Source organism: Acanthopagrus latus, chromosome 19 (assembly GCF_904848185.1).
Source record: "Acanthopagrus latus isolate v.2019 chromosome 19, fAcaLat1.1, whole genome shotgun sequence".
Classification (NCBI taxonomy): domain Eukaryota; kingdom Metazoa; phylum Chordata; class Actinopteri; order Spariformes; family Sparidae; genus Acanthopagrus; species Acanthopagrus latus.
Genome location: NC_051057.1, coordinates 16956588 through 16979224, shown reverse-complemented (window position 1 = coordinate 16979224; position 22637 = coordinate 16956588). Strand labels below are relative to the sequence as shown.

The following is a 22637-nucleotide window of genomic DNA, read 5'->3' as shown; positions in this document are numbered from 1 at the left end:
AATTTCCAGCTATATTTGCGGTGAAAAAAAAAAGGTATTTTAAGCTAAAACACAATGTCTTCCAACACTGACCAAATTGCTTTCATGCTCAACCTAACTGGAGAATAAGCACAGGGTTTGTACCAAACTAAACTGAAAACTTAACCAGAAGAAACAGAACTGAATCCAGTCGGTGATTATAAATTCCCTAATAAAGTAGCCTCGAACCATTTTGTAATCCCTTTTTGCATATTTATTATCTCATCTTCAAATATGAGAATGTGTTTTCTTATCAAATCATAATTTCTATTTTTCTTTAATTAGCCGAGCTGCTTCACTTGAATCACCGCTCTAATGAAAGACGGAGTTATCCATAGAGAAACTCCTGGCTGGTCGATGCATCCCCCCCCCCTTTTTTTAGGCTGCATGAATTTACAAGTGTGTCAGAAGAACTGAGAGCCAACAGTGATTACAATAAACCATAGAGAGATCATCAAAGAGTGGGCAGGAGCTGTAAGACTCGCTGAGGTCCACGGCTGAAAAGGCCCACTCGACGTTCTTGGCGGTGTGTGGAGGCCCCTCCGAGGAACCTTCACTGTGTGTCTTTTAATCTGCTTGTTTCAGGACTGAATGATTCATCGGCTTTGAGATGGCTTCACTTCAAAAAGATTGTGTTTCCTCATTTCATGCATGTGACTTTTCACTTTCTTGTGTTCCCGCTGATTTTTACCGCTTTTTTTCTTTTTTTGGTTGTAGAAGTCCACAGTCTCCATGATGCCAGGCGGTGGGGGGGTTTGAGGAGTATTTTCTGGTGGCACCGAGATTTCACAGGCATTTTTTCTCCTACTTTACGGCCATTTATATCCCTGTGATACACCAGAGCTCCTCGACAGCAGTTAGATATGCTGAATTTTGACGGATCTCACTCCAAAGACTTATCCGAGCTTAAGCAGTAATTTAGAAATCCCTAAATTAAAAATCACTTTGAGTTAAACCGAGCATCCGAAGAGTCAATACGCAGTATCTAATTTTGTGACTTTTTTGCGGCGCGCATTAATCCTCCCAAATGGGAGCTGACAGGATATCACATGGTATTGTAGCACACCAGATACCTCAGGAAGCAATTACCATGAATACATTTTCTAATAAACTTGTACCCATCAGATGATAAGCAATTAAACATGCGTAATTATGGTTTCCATACAGTAATTTCTAAGCTGATTAGGTTTGTGTGCTTTACAACCTGAATGGGAGAATATTAATAGGGCTTTGGTTTGGTGTTGCTGGTTAGCGGTGGCAGCTCATCAGCAAAAATCATATGCAAATGAGGCCTCAGGAAGTGCATGAAGCCTCATTCCCGGCTATTAGAACTGTCAGGGGAGGGAGGGACATGTCAACGGGCAGCACACACATTAATGTGAGTTCACATGTGAAGCGCACACACACACACACACACAGCAGTGAAAGGTAGGAAATTATATAGTGTCTATAGATGCTGTAAAGCATGTGCTCTTCACTTCATCCTCTGGTAACAGAATCCTCTTTATGTTTGGTGTGAAAGTGGATTTTACCTTCAGTGAGTGAAAGTTTTACTGCTGATCTGTGGTTGTATCAGGATACTTTCAGTGTCAGGATTAGGATTAGGCAGCCTTTATACACACTTTATGGAGTAATTCATGATGCTTTATAGATCAGTTATAAACCATTTATGAGAACAACAGCTGGGTTGCCAGGTTGTGCAACAAGCCTTTGGCTGGTGTTTATCCTCTTCAGCATCTCTGTGCTCTACATGACATATCAATATTTATCATTAGTGAGATCCATTCCTCCTTGTTTACTAATCTTTGGGTTTGCAACTTCAAGTTTGTAATAGCATGTGACAGGATAAACACAATTTGATAGTATTTTTTCCCAACTATCACATTTGAGTGGATTGTAACTTGTTTGTAAAACATTTATGTATAGATTATTAACCCATGTTTGTTTGTTGGTTGGTTAGTTTATCAGCAGGATTACACAAACTCTACTGATCAGATTTTCATGAGACTTAGATGGAGGATGTGTCTCGGCCCAGAAAAGAACCTACTCACTTTTGGTGTGGATCTCAATAAAGGGAAAGATCCAGGATTATTACCTCACTTTCTGGACCTTGCAAGCATTTTTCAGCATTTTTGCTTTAAAATGTAGTGAGAGTGATTGAGGGCTATCGGGATTGATTGTGGATTATGCTAGTTTCTAGTTTAACCATTTAATTTCTTAAGATACATCACCTATGCAGTTAAAAAGGGTAAGACAGACATACTACCCTACTTTACATGTGTGTTGTTAAACTTGTTCAACCATAAAGATAGAAAAGTTATTGCCTGTCCATTCATGAAGACAATCACAAAGTACTTCACTTAAATGCAGTAAACATGTCCTATAAACATCTATTCAGTATTTTATTGAAATACTAAAACTTCATAATTACGTCACGTGATGAGAAACTAAACCACCTCCCTGACTCTTAAGTGTGACTTTGGTCAAAGTCAAAGTCACACATATAAATAGTGCTTGGGTATGAATTGAAAATATAAGTAAAAGTAACATCATACATACATTTACATGGCTGTATACACTGTGTATTATAAGTCGAATGATTATTGGATCTGATAGGATTTAATTCAATTCCCGATAAAATACATGAATTAAAAAATGTGCTGCTTTGGCTCTGATAAAAGTAACTAGTAACTAAAGTTATTAAAATTAATCTAGTGGAGCAATGGTAAAATATTTGCCCTCAAATTGTAGTGCAGAAAATTGCACTTGAGTAAATGTACTTAGTTACATTCAACACATCATAACATTTCCAATCATTGCTGAAAGTCCTCACTTTAAGACAGCGACTGTCACAGTGGTATTTTGCAGGATGAAAACCATTTTTTGGTCATTTATGAACTGGGAAAATCTCCTTCATTGTCAAAAACATTACAAAATGTTTGACATAACACTACAGAGGATTTAATCATCACTAGAGAGGGACCTGTTTTTAAGCCATTTTTTAAAATAGGTCACAAACCTCTGCCTAAAAAGTTACCGACAAAACAATGAATCAATCGGTAAGCTGAAACAAAGAAAACAAAGAAAAACAAAACTCAAATAAGCAATAACCCTCCAACACCGGCAAGTTAAAAGTTACATCCTTCAGTAAATATTGATAAAATTGGACTTTTGGAGCGACCGAGCCTCCTCCTTGGCTGCTGCTGCTGCTGTAATATTGCGAGAGGACCTCGGTGGCTGTAATACATGACTGATTTCATTTTAAATCCCAGCCACTTTCTCCTCTGACAGAGCCGCTGAACCAAACATTTCATCTGTGCAAACCTGCGAGTCTCTCCCAGACACAAACCCCCAGGGAGCGTGATACATCTTTTCTTTGTGACTTTACTAAGGCTACCATTCAATCAAATGCCATTCGGCCTGTTTGTGCGCTCGCTTATGTGTGTGTGTGTGTATATATATGTGAAACAACATTAAACACCAGACAGCAAAGCAGTGTATTCTGTTCGGATTTATTATCAACCTGAATGTTACTTTTCACACAAAATATATAGTTCTCATTGAGGCTCTCAGTATACATTTCATATAGCACTATGGAGGGATTCATAAAGTCATTCATCGTCTCTATTGAGGGAAATAATCTGTCATGTTGCACAAAATATCACAATATACCAGTGATGGAGGGACGAACAGATTTAGCAACAATCCCAATATAAGTTCTGCTTAAATATATTGTTTACTATCGATATACATAGGAACGATCTCAGTCGGTTTTATTTCTATTACATTTAATATTAACGGAGTTGTTGGTGTAACAAAACAGATCGATGCAATGAGGAATTAAAAAACACCTGATATGTTGCAAAAAATCATGACCTGTGAGGCTTTTTTTTTTTTTAAAAGTACCAGAACATCCGCGGGTTTTAATACAGGAGTGAGATGTCCGGACCCAAAATACAACAATACACACACACACACACACAACCATACACACTTGAACATGTGATGCTGCTGAGTATATAGTGTTCGATTTAGATCACAGAGGAGAAGAAAAACATGTGAGGGGGTTTTTATTTCCAAAAATGCTATAATCTGTACAATATTGTGATTATTTTTTTTTACAGGCAAGGACTCACTTTACTTTACATATTATCTCTTTTATTTGTGATCTATAAAAGTGCTATAGTTGAGAGCTGCAACAGTTAGTCGGTTAATCGATCAGCAAAGAAATTAATTAATCGTTTGTGATGTTTGCAAGTGAGAAAACGCCAAATATTCTCTGGTTTAAGCCTCTAAAATATGATAAAATGTTGTTTTTGACATGACAGTAAGATGGATTTTATTTTTTTCTTATTTTAGACTGTTGATCAGATAAAGCAGATTGAAGACAATTAACTGGTGATTACTTTACTATTCAATTAATCGTTTGTGTCATTTTTCAAGCAAAACACTGAAATATCCTGTTTATTCATTTATTTATTTTTAAGATTTTATACTGTTAATCAGCAACAATAAGCAGACTGAGTTTTTAATTGGCAACAATTTAGTTATTCAATCAATTGTTCGCCATTTCCTAAGGAAAATTACCAAAGATTCTTTGGTTCCAGCCTCTCGAATATGACAATTTGCTGTTTTTCTTTGCAAATGATGCCATAAAATAAAAAATAAAAAAAGAAAGAAAATTCTTTCACTGATTTTAGACTGTAATCATAAAAAATAGGCAGACTGAAGAAATGAACTGGCAACAATTTTGATATTCAATTAACCGTTTGCAATTTTTCAAGCAAAAACCTGAAATATTCACTGATTCTAGCCACTCAACTTCCAATTTCATGTTTTATTTGGTCATATATGATAGAAAATTTAATATTATTTAGGATTTATACTCCAAAAGCACACTGAAGAAACTTCCTTGGCCACAAACAATTACATTTTTGCAAATAATGCCAAATATTTTCTGGTTCAAGCCTCTCAAATACGAAAATTTGATGTTTTTCTTAGTCATACATGCCATAAAATAGACTGTTTTAAGATTCTATACAGTTAATCAGAAAAGGGCAGATTATGGCTTCCAAGCATTTAATTTTGTACTATTTTTTTTTGTTTCATACTACACAATCTGCATATCAATCAATAATGAAAATAATCCTTAGTTGCAGCCCTACTATAGTTTGTTTTAAACTCGTTATTCAAAGCATCTGTATTATATTTTAACGGCAGATAGCTAATTTTGGAACAAAAACCTTCACTTGACATCACGTAAACAGCTCTTCAGTGGCACTAAAACGGTATGTTCAGGTACAACATCACAGTTATAGAGGACCAGGGTTCATATCGCCAAAACAGTCTCACAGTAGGAGGGCTGATCTGAGGTCTCACAACAGATCAGATCAGATCCCGCTGGTCCGCTCTCTCTCCCGAATCGCTTTAAAAAAACCAAACAAACAAACAAAAAAAAAAACACGACACAGATCCCAGATCAACAGTCGTACTCTGAGGCGAGATCTTTGCGAATATGGATCCAGGTCAGATATCTGGCACGACATTCACAAGTATACAGTATATATAGAGGTGAAGAGGAGGCAGAGACAGAAGAAGAGAAACAGAGCGAGGAGAAGGAAGGGCAGAGAGAGATGTCAGTCTTGAGTGGGCAGAGGAAACCGGTGCTCAGCGAGCGAGGAGAAGAAGAAGGTGGGGGATGCGGTGCCTTCACTGAGGAAGCGCTTTCAGGATGGCGTTCACCTCCTCTGCCACGGCTGTCAGCGCAAACTCAAACTGCTCCTGAGGAGGAGGAGGAGGTGGAGGAGGCACAGATGCAGGGAGAAGAGGAAGGGAAGGGAAGTTTTAGTGTGTAACAGCTCAGGAAAAGCATTTCAGAATGATTGGCAGCTGACCCTACGCTGGATGTGCCTGACCACAGACTGGAGGTGAAGGTGAACCACTCTCTGAGTGCACGAGCACCCGGTGCCGCCATCGATCTGGCCAGGTGTGTCTTAAAATAAAGCTTTTGAGTCAAGCTGTCTCTCGGCTCTGTGTGTGTGCCTGTGTTTGTGAATCTGACTCATAGTTTTTCCCAGAGGAGCACAAAAGGGGCTGATTGATGTTTGCCCCACGGACCTGGTGATTTTTATATTCCTCTCCTCTCCCCAGGCTGCAGGCCACGGGGTCCTCTCACAGAGAAAAGGTACGTAGGAGTTTGGAAGGAGCAGCCTTTAGATGTGTCAACACATAGCCTGCCATAGTCTGGCCTGAGGATAGGCTAAATCAATACGGAGGAGTCACTGGTGGCTGTGCTGCTCCCTTTGCAGTGGAGATTATGTGGAGTGATTAGGTTTCTATTTTTATTTGTTCTGGTGTTGTGATTGGGTCAGAAATATATGTAAGCACAGCCGTCTATATCCTCACCGCGGAGTATCTAATCCCAAAGTTCTGTGTTAAAAAAGATACTTTTCAAAGCAGGTCTTGAATGAGCAGCGTTGTTCACATTTACACCACTGGGGGGAGATCAATCTCTGCTCGACAGACGAAGGACGGACACTCAAGTGAGAAATAAAACTGGTCACACATGCTGTAATTATTGCATGTTGATGTCTGTCAAAAGGAGTAACTAGAAAAAGAAGAGAAATAAACGTTCCCTCCAAAAAATAAAGTGGCGACATCAGGAAGAAAAAAAGATAATTGGTTGTCCAAGCCTTGAAACCCAAACTCTAAATTTCATACCTCATTACGACCTAATTTCTGTGCAGACGCAGCGTGGAGCCACAAAGTGGAATCAACAATACTCCCAATATAATTTCACTTAGACTTGTCAGAAAGAGAAGAAGAGGGAGTGTTTGGAAAGCTTTTCAGCATTAATGAAGCATTGAGGAACTGGAGTCTGTTAGCAAGCAACATCCATAAATATTATTACCCACTGCTGCATAAGGTTTATCATTGTTATTGTTATTACTATTATTCCTTCCAATTACAAGGGAGAGGAAAAAGAGACATCCTACCTTTTATTTGCCTGAGTGAATGACACACACTGAACTATTTCCACAGATTACCTGTTGTGATATCAACTTGTGAGACTAAAGAATTGCATAAAATGTACCATTCCGGGCAGGTAAAATGTATAAAGACGAACAAGAAATAAAAAGGCAAAGACAATTTTCAACAAGATATGTGGTATCTGATAAACTTTTTCAGTCATTTTTGGAACAAATGTGCAAAATATGAGCTTGTCCCAGCTTCTCAAATGTGAGGATTTGCAGCTTTTCTGGTTTAAATATCATTATTATTAAAAAAATATTTTAGTTATGGACTGTAAGTCAGATAAAATGAGGCATTTGAAGACCTCAAATTGGGTAAGTGATCAAAAGAACCCTTTATTTCACATCTACTTAAAGGTGCAGTATGTAGATTTTGAGGGAAGACATTTTAATCTGGAGACAAAGATCTTCATTGACTGACTTTTTTATGCCTAAACAAACTAACTGACAAACTCTTTCTTTACATGACTGAATAAACTGAATAAACAGACTGACCTTAAAGGACAACACAATTTCATGCTGTTTTATGCTGTCTATATGAGGCGGACCCTGCCACCTTTCTAGCTTCAGACAGTGTTCTGGGGACCTTACTTTCCTCTGAGATCAGCTTGTTTATTCAGCTATGGAAAAGATACATATTTCTGAGTTTGCATCATTACCTCATTAATATTGTAAATATCAAAGTTATGAGTTGAACAGTCCAGGATTTAAAACAAGTATGTTTATAAGGTTTGTTTCAGTGACAGAAATAAAGAGAACATCTTGAAATGCCTCAGTGTCAGAGATTGTTCCTGTAATAGAAGATCTTGGTCAGCTTCTCTGTGTCTTGTGATAAACGTGAAACAGTGAGTTATTATCTTCCAAGACAATGTTTTTCTAATCCTGAAGCAGTTATCAATTACCACATCATTTCCCCCGATCCTGTGCACATGAAGAAGACAATCGTCTTTTGAATGACTGCAACCCCTCCTCCTCCCTCCCTCCCTGCTCCCCTCTCCTCGTCCTCCTCCTCCTCCTCCTCCCCCCACCTCTCTAACTCAAAGCTGGGGGAACCTTACCTTTGTCTGGACCATGCCAGCTCTCTGGTCTCTCAAGTGCTCCAGGGTAGCGGCAATATCAATCTCTTTAGCACCTGCAACAGACCGAAAATTGGACTGAGTTCAAAGCAGCGGAGTAATCCAGCTCACATCTGTCAATCTCTCTTTATACTGGGCTCCCTTTGGAACAGCGCAGCGATTGAAAATTATTACATTCATCCCTCGAAAGACTTGGACGAGAGCCACAGACTGTTTCTCGATAAAATATGCAAGAGGATATTTTTCGGGGGTCTGGGAAATGTGCAATAATGCATTCAAAAAACACTAAGCACTAGCTTCTCTCTGAGAATCTCGTTCAAAAATTGTTTTAGATTATATCCAACCATAAAGTCTGCAGAGGGCTTTTTGATACAACAATATCTGAGTGTGTGTGCATGTGTGTGTGCGAACCAACAAACTCTAATTAAAATGATTTATAGCCATTGCAGCAGCCATACTGATGATTAACTTATGCAACAGTTGCTCGCCTTCAACAGTGATCAGCTGCCGTTGAATTAAATCTGTTTTGGCTTTCGAGAGTGTGTGATGTTAATCTGGAAATCTTATTCTACTTTCAGATTTATGGATTTCAAGCAGCTCATTGGAGATGGAGGGAGAAAACCAGGGAGCCCCTGAACCCTCAGGATGTTTTTTTTTTTTTTTTTTAAAGTGAGGCAGAGAAAGGAAGCAAAAAAAGAGAAAATGTATGTAAGTGTGTGGGGGAGAGAGACTGAAAAAGAGGGATTTAATGCAGCTGGACTTAGTACTCAAAGTACTCCAGTGCTCCGACAAGACTTTCATGTCTCAGAAGGGCTGGATTCCAAAGTAAAGCTGAAGAGAGGCTCTTCTAGCAAAAGAAGAAGGAAAAAAAAAAAGCTTTGGAGAGTGAGATTATGTTCATTTTATAAGTTCGATTCTGGAGCAGGAAACAAAAGGTTAAAAAGAGACCGGGTGGCACCTTTCATCACCGCGGACAACGGCGCATTCGTCACGAACTGAACCACATGAACTCCATCAGGACGGGTCAGTCTTATTACTGTTTTACAGACAGTGAAGGGAAGGTTCGCTCTAACGTGGTCTGACGGGACGGGATCACAGGAGGAGGGCATGCAGGGTGAGTGAGAGTAAAGGGTAGAAGGTCAAAGGTTGGAGGGCGGAGGGCAGGCTGAGCTATGGGGTGCTTTAAAGGGAGCCTTTGGAAGAGTGCAACAATAGATGGCTGCATCCAAATGTGCTCGCATGTAAAACTGGGAAAAGTTAAAGATCCGCTCCACAGCGTGTGTCTGACACAGTTTAAAGTATAATTACCGCTTTAAAATCCTTTAAATGGCACCTCCCTAATTAGAAATTACAGAATAAATGAACTAGGGCTGCACAATACGTCGTTTCAGTGTTGACTTGGGAATGTGCGATGTCATGTCAGGGAAATTAACTCTTTTTTTTGCTGCTTGATACAAAAGGAAAACTCACACAGTTTGCTTTCTCCATGATGGATCTACAAGAGAAATCTGTCTGATATGTCATAATTTAGACCAATTAAAGGTTCATCTAATACTTTGGAGTTTGTTGCCACAAACAGCAAACCACAAATCAATCATTCTTGATCAGTTTCTCAAAAAAACAAAACAAACCCAACCAAAGAATTATATAATGATTCATTATTTCCAAATGGAGGAAATTATTATATTTTGTCATATCGCAGTTTATTTTCTGTAAAGTCTATTCTCAGGTTTTTACATTGCTTGTGTTTGCTGAATGTTTGACCAGGATTGGCTTCCAAACAATTTGTGATGTCACATATCATGCTTGTGGCTCCGCCTCCTAAAAAATCATTACACTTTAAAGCAGATGAATGTGAAAACAGCCTTCTGGCATCAAACTCTGCTCATACATCATTCTACAAACATTCAACGGTAGGAACAAGAAGAAAAACAGATTTCTTACCAGAGGGGGAGTTTAAATTTTATGCTAGTTATTTTTTAATCCTGCTTACTCTCTTCAACTTTTCAACCAAGAGTTTGCTCTACAATTTAGAAACAAATGCACTGCCAAACTATTTCTATTTTGCATGCAATGAAACAGCCACAAAGATCCTGTTCAGGTAGCTTTTTCGCACCCAGTTGTTTTATATCACATTCTTAAGACTGTTTTTTTTCATTGTACAATGCAAACTCCTCAGATCAAAATCAGTGAAAATAAAGCAACTGGGCAACAGATTTCAATCATCCTGGAGCTTTCAGGCAGTTTAATTGGTGTGTGTATCACCAATCATATGTGGAGAAAACAGGACATGCTATAAAGGGTAAATGTTGTCCTATAATAATAAAATCAAAGCAGTTGTTCCCATTAAATATTAAATATTGATTCAAACCACCGGTGAAACATTTCCAAATTCTGATTTTCACCGTATTTCACCTTTAAACATTTCATTTCCATGCATGTGCCATCTAAATTCATGTCGCAGTTGCGCTGCGGGTCAATATGGTGTGACGGCAGCTTAAATAGATAATTACTAATGTGGGCGCAGGTTTCTTTTTTTTTTTTTTCATTTTCCCTCTGTCTGTTTTCTCTTTGTTCCACTCCCTCCACTCCTTCCAGCTCCCTCCGTGTGTCTAACTCTCCAGGCCTCAAGAAAAAAGTCACCCTCTAATGCATCCCCAAGACCCTCTGAGGAGAATGAGAGGCTTTAGCGTTGCCAGGGAAGCCATTGATCATTACCTTTAGCCATCCTATTGAGGACCATGTCAATCAGAATGTAAGTCCCACTCCTGCCAGCTCCATCACTGCAGAGAGTCAGACAGAGAGGGAGAAAGAGAGAGAGAGAGAGAGATGGAGATCATTAAGGTGGCAGAGTGATGCTTTAATCTCAAGAGTGTTTCTCTTATAAGGAAACAAATTGCTCATTTACATCTGCATCTGCTGAGAGAATGTGCAGTAAACACAAACCATGCATACAGATACACACCTGCTTAAGACACATAAAACAGAATACTTAAATTGGAAAAAAATCAATAATAAGCTCATGAAAAATACCTGACGGGTTTTGAATATTTGATGTTCCAATAAATGTGACCGTGTTAAACCTTTGCACACGAGTGCATGTGTGGTCTTGAGACTTGCTCGGCTATTGGGGAGAGGGGAATGGTTTCTGAGGCACACTGGGGACAAAGGCTTTTAAATGAATGCACCTCAGGAGCAGAGGAGAGGTTGAGAGGCCAGGGGCGGTTCGAGAACAGCTTTTGGAGAGCCTTGCTTTTCCATTACTCCAGAGATAGTCTTATGAAAAGCCTCCCTTTGTGCCCGCCGGCCATTCAACGGCTCTGCATGTTAATTGCAAACAAGGCGTGCACATCTCTCTAATAAAGGCAAGGCCAATAAAACAGGAGTGCAGGCCTGAGCACCACTGCTTCATTAATCCACTGCTAGACACTCAGTCCGTACAGCTCCCTCAGAGGGAGAGTGAGGCAGCATGGCCCCCACGCATGACTTAACAGGATGTGACTATTAAAAGTGTCCAGACAGATACCTGTGTGTTTAATACAAACCAATCAAGGCCAGTTAACTAACTTGACAAACTGGGAAATGGAAGAGTCTCTGGCATTTCCATACAGACACAGCCAGTGGAATAAACAGCGGCTCCGCTGGACCCGGGTTTAGTAAATGGACTGAGTGGGGTTTAAAACAAACAGCCTCTCCCCTTGACACACAGGCCACCACAAACAATCACTATCCCTATTCAGCAGGGTCAGCCACTGTCACAAGGTTCAAACTGTTATACTTGCCTGCAGTGAACGATTATCGGGCAAGATCGACCCCGGTAGCACTTGTTAACCTTTCTGCAATAAAAAAAAGAGAAAACAGGATGTTATTGCGAGCTTGACTGCAGTTTTTTTACTGAATAATGACGTATGATAATGAAAGACTTCTTCGCTGCGGTCAGGATGAAATTAGAAGATGAACACTCCTGTCAATCAATCACGTTAATTCGAGGAGGCACCACCTAAATAAACCGAGCGCCATTTCAAACAGCATTATTGTGACATGTGGGGCTGATGGATGTGGTGGTGTGATGCTGCGATTGCCGACCCGCCGACGCATTAACCCCGGCCAATTATGAATGTTACACACCACAGGCACGGTGAAGGCCAACAAGCCTTTTCACACCTCGCCGTTGCCATGGAAACTGACTACACCGAGAGTGTCTTTTTTCCATTTTTCCCCCCTCTCGTTTTTTTTTCACCTTTCAACGTGGAAATTGAATGTCAGAATATCTCATCGCTTATCTCATCTTTGTTACTGATCAAAATCACCAATTATTATCAATTAATGACATGTAAATAAAACCATAAATATGACATAATGCACAGTGCAAGGACATTCTGTGATATAAACAGATGTGTAATTTGCACAGTAGTACCTCTACTACAGCTATACTGATAGTGACAGTAGTGAGTTGTAGCTTATTATATTACTAAATATACTGAATCAAACATATTTATAACACTTTCTATGAAGCCCTGTCTATAATGCACTATAACAGAAAATGAACATACAGTGCATTATAACAGATAATAAACATATTTACAATGCAATATACAGTAACAGATTATTTACATCCTTATAATGTTTAGTGAATGTACTTATAATGCATTTTATGAGACTACCAACACACTTAAAATGCATTATAAGAACATTTTTTTCATGGCATCATTTAAAATGAGGCCTCATGAGTTTTCACAGTGATTTACAACAACAGTCATCCCTTATTATGATGCTGATTTCTATGGTGCATTAAAAACATGAGCACTTTTAATGTGCTATAATGTGCCTATAGTTAATTACAGCAGTATCACACTATAAAGAATTTTGTAATAAGGTCAAATATCAGTGCCTCATAATTTCCGTCACTCACTAATATTTCAAGGATCACACCGATCCTTATAGTTGTAATACATCATAATCACTATTATAATGCATTACAATGTGATCATGAGTTACTGTAAGTGGCCATATGGTGCTTTAAGTAAAGTATTTAAATCCCTGTTAAAGTTGATGTAATACATCACAAGTGGGTTATAAGTCAAAGTGAGTGTTCACTGTTTGCTGTCAGTAAAGTGAAAAAATTGCTCCAGATATCAGTGTAATAATGAGTTTGATTGACATTAAATTAACATTTTAAGTAAATATATGCAGCGTTTCCTCTGTTACTGTTTTGTAGCAGTGGTGGCAGGGGGCACATTTTGGTATTTGTTCTGTGTACGTGTGATTGCAGTGCTATCGTTTATATTTAGACATTTGATCATTGTTAAAGGGCACTAAGCCAAATGCTTGTTTGTGCTTTTCTTTTGATCATAATATTCAGGTTCCCACTTTATCTAGCTGCGGTGGTCAAGTTCTCACTGTGGTGGTCCACCACTCCTGAATGAATGTAGAGGCAATACTGAAAAAACAGAGTCTGTCCTTAGTTATAAAGAGCATACAGAAGTGTTTGGAGTTCCCATGCAAGCCAGAGGAAGGAGCAGTGAGAGGAGGAGAGGGGAGACAGATAGTCAGGAGTGAGAGAAAGACAGTTTGTGCACAGGCCTGGCTGAGGAGACACAGTTTCCAATGATCACTTTTGTGACTATGCAACTGGGCTCATATTACTAGCTGCAACATCACAAAAATGACACTGGCAACCGCAAAATACCGAGTTGGCCGAAACCGTGAAAACCGTGAGTGTGCAGTACGTCGCGTGGATCTGAGACCTCTGAACAATCAGAGAGCTTTAGATTCTCCAATAACCTACAGCAGCAATAATGGGGTCACATCAAGGCAATCTAGTTGTTCTTAACAGCAGAAAACACAGCTCAAACCTGCACACTGATATCATAAATAAATAGAACTGACTGTGAGCTACACCCAGTTTAATTTGAAAAAAGAAAAAGGAAAAAAAACAGCAGCGACTCTGTCAGGAGAGGATGACATGATAACACTGCACATCCTCCTTTTTTTTCCCCTCGCTCTCTCATCTGCATTACAAACCAGAAGGACAGACTTCCATCCACAAATCAGATGCATCTATTCTCATTTGGAGGGCTTTTCCTATCCCTCTGGGTTCTCCCAGAGGAGCTGTTGCTGCTCTTCTGCCAGAACACATTATATGGAGAACAGAGTGAGGTTATTCAGTCACTAGCTTTCCCCCTCTCCCGTGTTTTTAGTGAGACAGCTCTCATTTAATTGGGTGTTTGAATTAGGTAGTTTTTCTTTCTTTTTTTTTTCCTTTTCTTTTCTTCCCAAGCCAAGCCAGGCAGTGCGGGGCTGTTAATTTGCTGCATCACATGTGCTGGAGGGAGGTGAGGGAAACAGGCCCAGGATGAAAGGGATAGTAGAGAAACACAGTCCTTATTAGAACAACCGTTCTCTAGGACACCAAAAGACGGAGGGGCAAAAGGGAGATGGACCAGAGAGGCGCTGACAGAATACAGAGTATAAGGGAAGATGATTAAGAACAAGCTCAGGATAAAGGCCGGTTGTAAAAGTGCCTGAGCTCCAGCGTCTGAGGCCAATCTGCGGGATCCGTCACTCTACCTGCGGAAGTCCAACAGGGTCCTTGCCGAGTTGGGGATGCCGCGGTCCATCCAGGACAGGAAGTGGAACTGGGTGACGGTGCGGGTCTCGTTGGTCTGCAGGTTCTTCAGGTAAAAGCTGCGCACCAGGAAGTCCTCGCACCAGATGTGCTCCGACACCAAGTTGACCTACATATAGAAAAAGACGGTGTTCGGTTCTTTGATGGCAACAATCATAACTAGGAATGCATTAATGACCAGTGTTGTGGGTTGTACGTTGTTGTAAGAGTACTCAGATTACTAAGTAACGTAACTCATTAGTTTTGCAATACAACTAATCGGTTATTTAGCTGAGAAGCAGAGACAGGCAGTGAATTTATTTCGGGTTTATTTCGACTGGACCAGCTTGTGATTGCTGGAACTGTGAAAAGACAAACCAAGACAGTTTTTGTGATTTTTATTTTGTTCCTGCTGAGTCTGAATAAAGTGATTTATGAGCTAAAAAGGTAATTCAGTCAGTCTTTGTTTGGTGGAACTTGAAGAGTAACCTGATTTCAGAAGATGTACGGTTGCATTTTTCTGTTTAATAAAGAAAGTAGATGTAAGACTATATTTGTTTTCCTTATGTTTTATTTTTCTTCATATTATCTTTAGCTGCGACTAAATCGCAAAGGGGTTTTCATTTTTAATAACGCAAAAGTACTCAAGAACAAGTTCCTTTTCTAAGTAGGCAACAGTTGAACATAACATGTTGCTTTTTAATGGCAGTAATCTTGTTAAATAGTAAGTTACTTTCAAAAGTATTTGTACACAACACTGTTGAAAACTATCCAACAATCTGCAATCCTGAGGAAGCTTTAGCATTAAATGTTGCGCTAAATGTTGGCTGGTTCACCAACATTACTAAACAACGTATTTTCACACTCACAGTACTCATTGCGGGTTCTAGTCACGCATAGAGTTCAGTTTTATTATTTATTGAGTCTCTTTGTTCAGAAAGAAACTTCGAGGAACAATGTGAACATTTTCTCTTGTTTTTTTTGTAGGTTACATGAAAGCTATGGAGTCTTTAAACAAATGCTGCCATTACAATTATTTCATTTGTTTAAAATGGAGCAATCAGAGATAAAAAAAAAAAAGTTCTTTTCAGAGATTCTTCCTTTTTTAACCTCTGTGTGGTGAAATGAGGTGCAATTACTTTGGATACCAAAGAATGTGAGAACAATACGTTCATTATGAGTCTTCATGCTACAGAGACGCAAAGAACTGAAGCGTTGTTATGAGCAGTTAAACAGATGATAATGATACACTCAGCTGTGACTATAGGGGACAACTGTACAATCTAATGCTGATCCATTAGGTGACAGAGATAATAAAGTTCAGTTTTGATGGACGCTGTGAGAGAGCTATCTGCGGTGGATCTGTCGCTCTGGGTCACATTAAATGGTATAACTGTACTTAATAAAGTGTGTGGGCTTTTATACAAACTTTTTAGGGTCTACTTTTCTGACTCCTCAATCTGATTGACCATGTAAGTGCTTGGAATTGTAAGTGCATTACTTTCATAATAAATCTCTTATTTAAATGATTGGTTTACATTGCCATATACTGTCTCAGCCAGGTAGATGGAAATAAACTTGTATGAAACATGATTTATTTTTTCTTTCATTTGTCACCCTTCTGTAGAATGCCATCATGGAACAACATTTGGGTTATCTATTGCACAATAACATCCGATTTAGTATGATGAAGTGAAAAAATTAGTGAAATAATAATCGGGTGCCTAAAGCTTGAAAAGTGCTTGAATTTGACTTTGGAAACCTGAATCTTTTGTTTGGTGAGATGAGGTTATAGAGGAAAATCTTAAGAAAAGGCAAATGTTGGATACAGATATTGTATCGTTTCAAAAGATGGTATCAAATTATCAATACTTTTGAGAATCAACTCTGGTTAGAAGCATCAATTTTCATAATCAATATCAAGTATTAAGATGTTTCTCAGTTAAAGATCTCTTTTTTAACAGTCAAATTAAAGGTTCAGAGATATTAGTCTCTGAGGTTTCTGCCAACACCCCGCTCAAATTAGCAGTGAATGCATTCTGTTTGTGCTGCTCAAAGTATGGAGCTACATTTGTAAAAATCAATGTCTTTCCTACTCGACATCTTTCACAGGGAATATTTCACTTTCATTGAAATCTCCTTACAGAGAAGTCTGTAAATTATAGACAGTGTTTTCTGGAGAGGCGGGTCGCTGTTGAATTTTTCAAACGTCATTTTGCAAATGCTGTGAGCACCACAAACAAAATTCAGTACAACCTAAAGGATCTGCATGTCTAGGCATACTGAAGGAAGAAACTGTGTTTTACTGTGTGATTTCTTTTAGCTAACATACCTCGTAGATGTGGTAGATATCGGATCCTTCGTCAGGCCAGTAGTGATGACACTGCTTCACCCCGTTTTCAGAGAGCGGGGTCAGCATGACGATGACGACGCAGCCACTCTCCCACACCATCTACACACCACAGGGGACGACGTCAGACATCCCCTCAGACAACAACCCTCATCTGTGCTAACATGTAGCTGAACTGTACCACTAGGAGCAGCAAATTGCACATTGGCATCACATGGCAACCTTCTATTAGCGGAGAATTGATTTGTCTTTTTCTTGGTCCAGGAAGTATGAATAAATGTCACCTCTTGGCGTGTGACAAATGATAAATGTTGGGTGGAGCAGTGGGACGCTACGTCACACGCCGCCCCCCTCTCAGTCGTCTGAGTGGAGCTCGTAACATCTACTGAGGTGCTGCTCCATTTCATCTTATCACAATCTAATGTGTCCTTGGTAACAAAAAAAATAAAATAAATAAATACAGGCCCATGGCAGCCATTAGCAAAATGAGGAGGAAATGCGGCTTTTATGATTGCTATAAAAACACAATGGCCTTGACTATACACTAATCACAAGCTTCTGTGATCCAGCCCAGTGGACACATTACACGCCAACTGTGCCAACTGCGCCAAGATGTGATGAGATTAGGCAAGGTGATAATGTGGGGGAACATCATCCATTTAGACTTGTAAGATTTGGCAAATATTTGTAGGTAGTGAGGAATGAGGGCTGATGTTTTCCCGTACCTGAATAAATGAGCTGTTCTCAGAGGAAAACAAGGTCCCCAGATTATTGTTTGAAGCTAGATAAGTGGCAGGGTCCGCCACATATAAACAAAGTAAAACAGCATGAAATTGCGTTGTCCTTTAATCCTTTAAGGTCAGTTTGTTTGTTCATTTTGTTCAAGTATGAAATTCAGTCAACGAAGATTTTTGTCTGCTGATTAAAAATTATGCCACAAAATTAAATAGTGCACCTACAATGTAATAAACACACACACATCTCATACACAGTGTAGAAGAAGACCTACATTGCTGCTTTGTGAACTCTGATTTGGCTTCTCTTGAAACCAGATGGTGATAATTTGACGGAGTATTATCCAATTAGTCTCATGGGATGTTGCAAATATTTGTAGGTAGTGAGGAATGAGTGCATTCTTATTTTACATTGTTAACTCGGGAAAAGCTTGTCAGTGTTTTTCTAGGCTCCAAAACCAAACCTACCACACATCATTTGTGTGGAGGAAGACCAAAAAGTTGCTGCTCTGTGAACTCTGATTGCCTTTTTTTATTGGTCTTTAAATACTGAGCAGAAGCGAGCAGGAGAGCAGGGCCCAGCAGAGCTAAGGTAATAGCTGGGGATGGAGAGAGGGATGGAGAAGTGAAGGATGAAGGGATGGAGGAATGAGGAGTGGAGGATTAGAGCCGAACCGCCTTTCAGAGCGCTGCCTGGGGCAGCTGTGGATTAGACAGGACAGAGCAAAAAGATTTGCCTCCTGCACGGTCCATTTGCATGAGAGTGGCCGTGTTTCCCCTGTTTGTTTACTTTTAATGGGGGGATAGAGTGTGTGTGTGTTTTTTTCTTCCTGTCCTGCCACAATCCGAGGTTTACCATACTGAATAATGAATGGCTACCTCTCATGCGCAGACACAGAACCCGGTGTTCATTGTGTCAGTCAATCTGTATCTAATTTTCCATTATTTTCTGTTTAATTGGGAAAGATTTAGAGTTGACTTCATGGATAAATAGCTCATTTCATTAGCTAATGGACATGCATTTATTCACCTGGCACGGGAGAAAAACGTTGGCAGACAAACAAACAAATAACCAAACCGACTATGAGATAATTATCAACTGTTTCATTTGAGGCTTGTTCAAATTTACAAATTAAAAAGAGGAAAACAGGGCTCCTTTCATTCCTTTATGAACTAATGTGGTCAATTAAGGTGCACTTTTGAGATAATAGGCACTTAATTTTTAGTTTCTGTTTATAATTTTAACATTATTTGAGGACAAATCTGTAAGCAGGTTTTTTAGGGTTTAAAAAGTGATTTATAAGAAACAAATGAGGGCTAAATACTTTTTTTCTACTAACCAATCCCCTTCCCTGGTCATAAACAGGAGCCAACGCCTGCGCTAACACAAAGTCAGCACTATTATAATGATTCAAAATGAGTATCCGTTCAGTACATGATGCAGAGTGCAGAGTGCAGGGCCAGCTGGTCTGCCAAAATTTATGCCTCAGACTTCAACATCCTGGTCACGGCCAGCAGAGTTACTTCACCATATGGAGCTGATGGGCCCACTAATTACAACAGTGCTGTCCTATTAACACATAAGAACGCCATTTGGCAACCATGCATCGTTTAAGCCATACCTCCACCCAAGACGACATGTTTTACAATAGCATATACCCGGTGATTAATGGCAGGTTCGTCTGACATTTATGGACAAGGGAATGAATGCAAATAGCATGGAGGAAAATGCAAATATCAGCAAACATCAGTGTTATTACAAAAGATATCACACATCCTGGGGGTGTGTATTTCTAGACGACTTTAATGCAACTAAAAGCTGCATGTTTGCAGTCTAAAATCAGCTAGTGAGGCGATTTTATTGATGAGTAGAACAGCAGGAGCACCTTTTGGGTGACGTAAATGGGAAGTATGGTGTTGCTATGGATTCAGTGAGTTACGATGTGGGCTACAACTTAAACCCTGTACATATAGCCTCTATTTGATCACAATTAAGTGAACTGTAACTATTAAAGTTATGCTGAATTAGCAATTAGTAGTTCCTGCTATTAGTAGCTCCTGTTTGCAATGTACGCATTACTTGGATTAATTAAAAACATGATAATTGTTGAGCAAGTTCTGGAGTCCTTTCTAAATAATTGTTAGAGATCTGGAGTCATTGCGGGCTAATACTTTGCTTGCTTTAACAAAGGGAGCAGTGGACATACAGTCTGAATGTCATTTCGGTTTACCTGGATTAGAAAACACGGTAAGAAAAGGGTTAAAACTGTTGTTTTTATGTACTAGATGGAATATTTTTCATCCAAATGATAGGAAGAGTTAGAGGATTCTCTAAATACCTTTAAAACAGCAGTAACCTGTAATAACAACCTTCTGGGTTTTTTCAGGGTTCATGTTTTTAAGACAATCGGACGCTTAACTCTCTGACTTGAATGTATGAGAGGCACACAACACAACATTAATCAATTGATCCCACTTTGAGAAATTCTACTGTTTAGCATCAAAGAAAATAGTCATCTAGACATTCTTGGGCCAAGAAGAAGACATCAAAATCTCAGAGGGACATATTGCAGCTCTGTTGCAGTTCTTCCAAACCCTCATCTCTGCAAAAAACATGAAAGACCGCAGTGAATGAAGATGAGTATTACCTGCCAGAAGTCCGCCACGGTGGAAGGAAGTGGGCCCTGCGAGGAGATGTAAGTAGGGTTGCGTGGGTCATGGTCCATCTGGGAGAGAGGGAGCAGAGTGTGACACAGTGTTCGGGCGGAGACTGGTGGATGAACACACACAGTCTGAGTAAAAGAATTCCATCAAAGCCTCCATCTGGATGGAGGACTGAGAGCATAAAACATTTGCCTCTGCTGTATGTTTTCTGTCTGTTTGATTCATTGATTCATACTTTATTTCCTCCTCTCGTCTCTTCCCTTCTGTCCTCGAGATCAGACTACTTTTGAAACTAAATTGGAATATAAACCAAACTGCATGCTATTATTATTAAACTGTGAAAACATGACTTTGAACGCATATTTCAAGGATGTGGTTTGTATGCCTGTCAGCTGAACGGTCTATTTAGCAGAAAATTAAGCAAACAGAGGCTTCTAGTGTTTATCAGAAGAGTGCCTGAGCAAACTCACATTCATAAATGTTCTATGCACAAGGAAAGATGAATCTCTCCTCTAAGATACTTCATAACATAATAGTGAAAAGTGAAACATTTCTGATTTTAAATCTAAATTGAACCATTCTTCTACCATTAATTACCCTTGCACTTCTTTCATTCGCACTGCTGCTAAAAAGGTACCATACCATGCTCATTTTCAGGCTCATAATTTTCATTTCGGGTGTCAACATGACTTAAATGTAATTCTTTTATATATTGTTCATTGCTGCAGCACCTCTATGTGCCATCTGTCTGTACGCTCTGTCTAAGTGCCTGTCTCTTTAAGGCCCCACACCCCTGAAAAGCCAAGTCTACTCTGATTGGGCAGCTCTCACACACCTGAGCGACATCACCCACCATGTTTCTGATTCCAATCATCAGACATGGAATCCTCACTTTGTACAATATGGGACCTAAGATTAACAAGCATATTAAATTGATAATGCACATATTTATATGGGTATATATATCTAAGACACGTGTAACTGAACCTCTTTATGTTTCCCAAGTTTATTTATTGAGAAGGTAGAAATTATGACAGGACTTTCCAATAAATAACTTATTATGTGTTGTGTGAGTATCATTCATGGCTACACCCATTTATAAAAGTGTTTATTAGATTTACACTGAGAAACTTTGGAATTGTCATCTTACATACTGGATATGTTCTTGGAGATGTTTTTGAATTTACTCGCTAAGTAAACTGGAACTGGATTAAAAGAAAGCATTGTCTGTTTCCATGGCATTACCAGGCTCTTTACATATCATTTGTGTTCATATATCTTTTAATAAAGCACATTTATCATATTTACCAACTATATACTTTAGATAGGGGACTGTAAAAGAGGATTCCACAAGATCATGAATATCTTGATTTTTTTTGTTGGAAACATTTAGGATAATCTAAGTGCAGAACCTCAAAAAAATATACAACATACCATAGGCGCACTTGTTTCTTACGTTTGTATATTAAAATGAAACTGTGTCCAAACTTGTGTACAACATTGTCAAAGCCCTCTTGAAATGGCGTTTAATTCTCAATTCCTGTCATGCTTTGACGTGTTTCCACATGAAACATGACATTGTGGTGGGACTCTAAAGCCTGCAGGCGGCTGCTGTGAGGGAGCTGAAATGTCGAGGCGGGACATAATGACATGTGGGACTTGATTTGAGGGATGTGATTGAGACTTGATTGAGTAGGTGTTGGCTGGTTGCCCCCCCCACCCGAAAATCAATGATCACATTTTATTTAATGGAATCTTTATGCACGCCCTCGGGTGCTAGATGCATCAGTGGAGCGATGTTGACGTGTTTTGTGGGAAAGAAACGGGTGGGTACATATCAGTGCATTCCTGATGTATGTTTGCCGTTATAGTGATAGACGATGCAGTCTGTAAGTCTGTTATTTATGGCACAACTACCAAAGAAAGTGCAGTAGTGTATTTCTTTGCATATTTAGGCGACATTGAGTGACATCCAGCAGTGGAAATAGAGGCTATTCTCTGCAGCAGAACCACTAATTGTAAAAGAGACATCTACACAGCATTACATGAAGAAACACCACAATGTAAGCCACAGGGTTGTACTCAATGGCTTTTTCATTCTTTATGAACTTGTTTCTTTTTACGCTGAAGAACAACTTGTCAGGGACCCCGATTGCG

At 39.3% G+C, this 22637-nt stretch overlaps 1 protein-coding gene across 3 annotated transcripts in view; it reads right to left on the bottom strand.

Moving 5' to 3' along the window:
* Positions 1-3511: 3511 nt before the first annotated feature.
* ptprn2 (protein tyrosine phosphatase receptor type N2) overlaps positions 3512-22637 on the bottom strand; it is a 133162-nt gene continuing 114036 nt past the window's right edge. For 2 of the 3 annotated variants that reach the window (XM_037079640.1, XM_037079641.1), the window contains exons 15-21: positions 20465-20542; positions 17065-17184; positions 14696-14862; positions 11908-11961; positions 10844-10908; positions 8108-8181; positions 5728-5799 (exon numbers count right to left, since the gene is read on the bottom strand). In XM_037079640.1, coding sequence (XP_036935535.1) covers positions 5728-5799; positions 8108-8181; positions 10844-10908; positions 11908-11961; positions 14696-14862; positions 17065-17184; positions 20465-20542 — 630 coding nt within the window. Of the gene's footprint in view, positions 5800-8107; positions 8182-10843; positions 10909-11907; positions 11962-14695; positions 14863-17064; positions 17185-20464; positions 20543-22637 lie in introns of all 3 variants that reach the window. The other variant, XM_037079639.1, reaches the window with a different exon arrangement.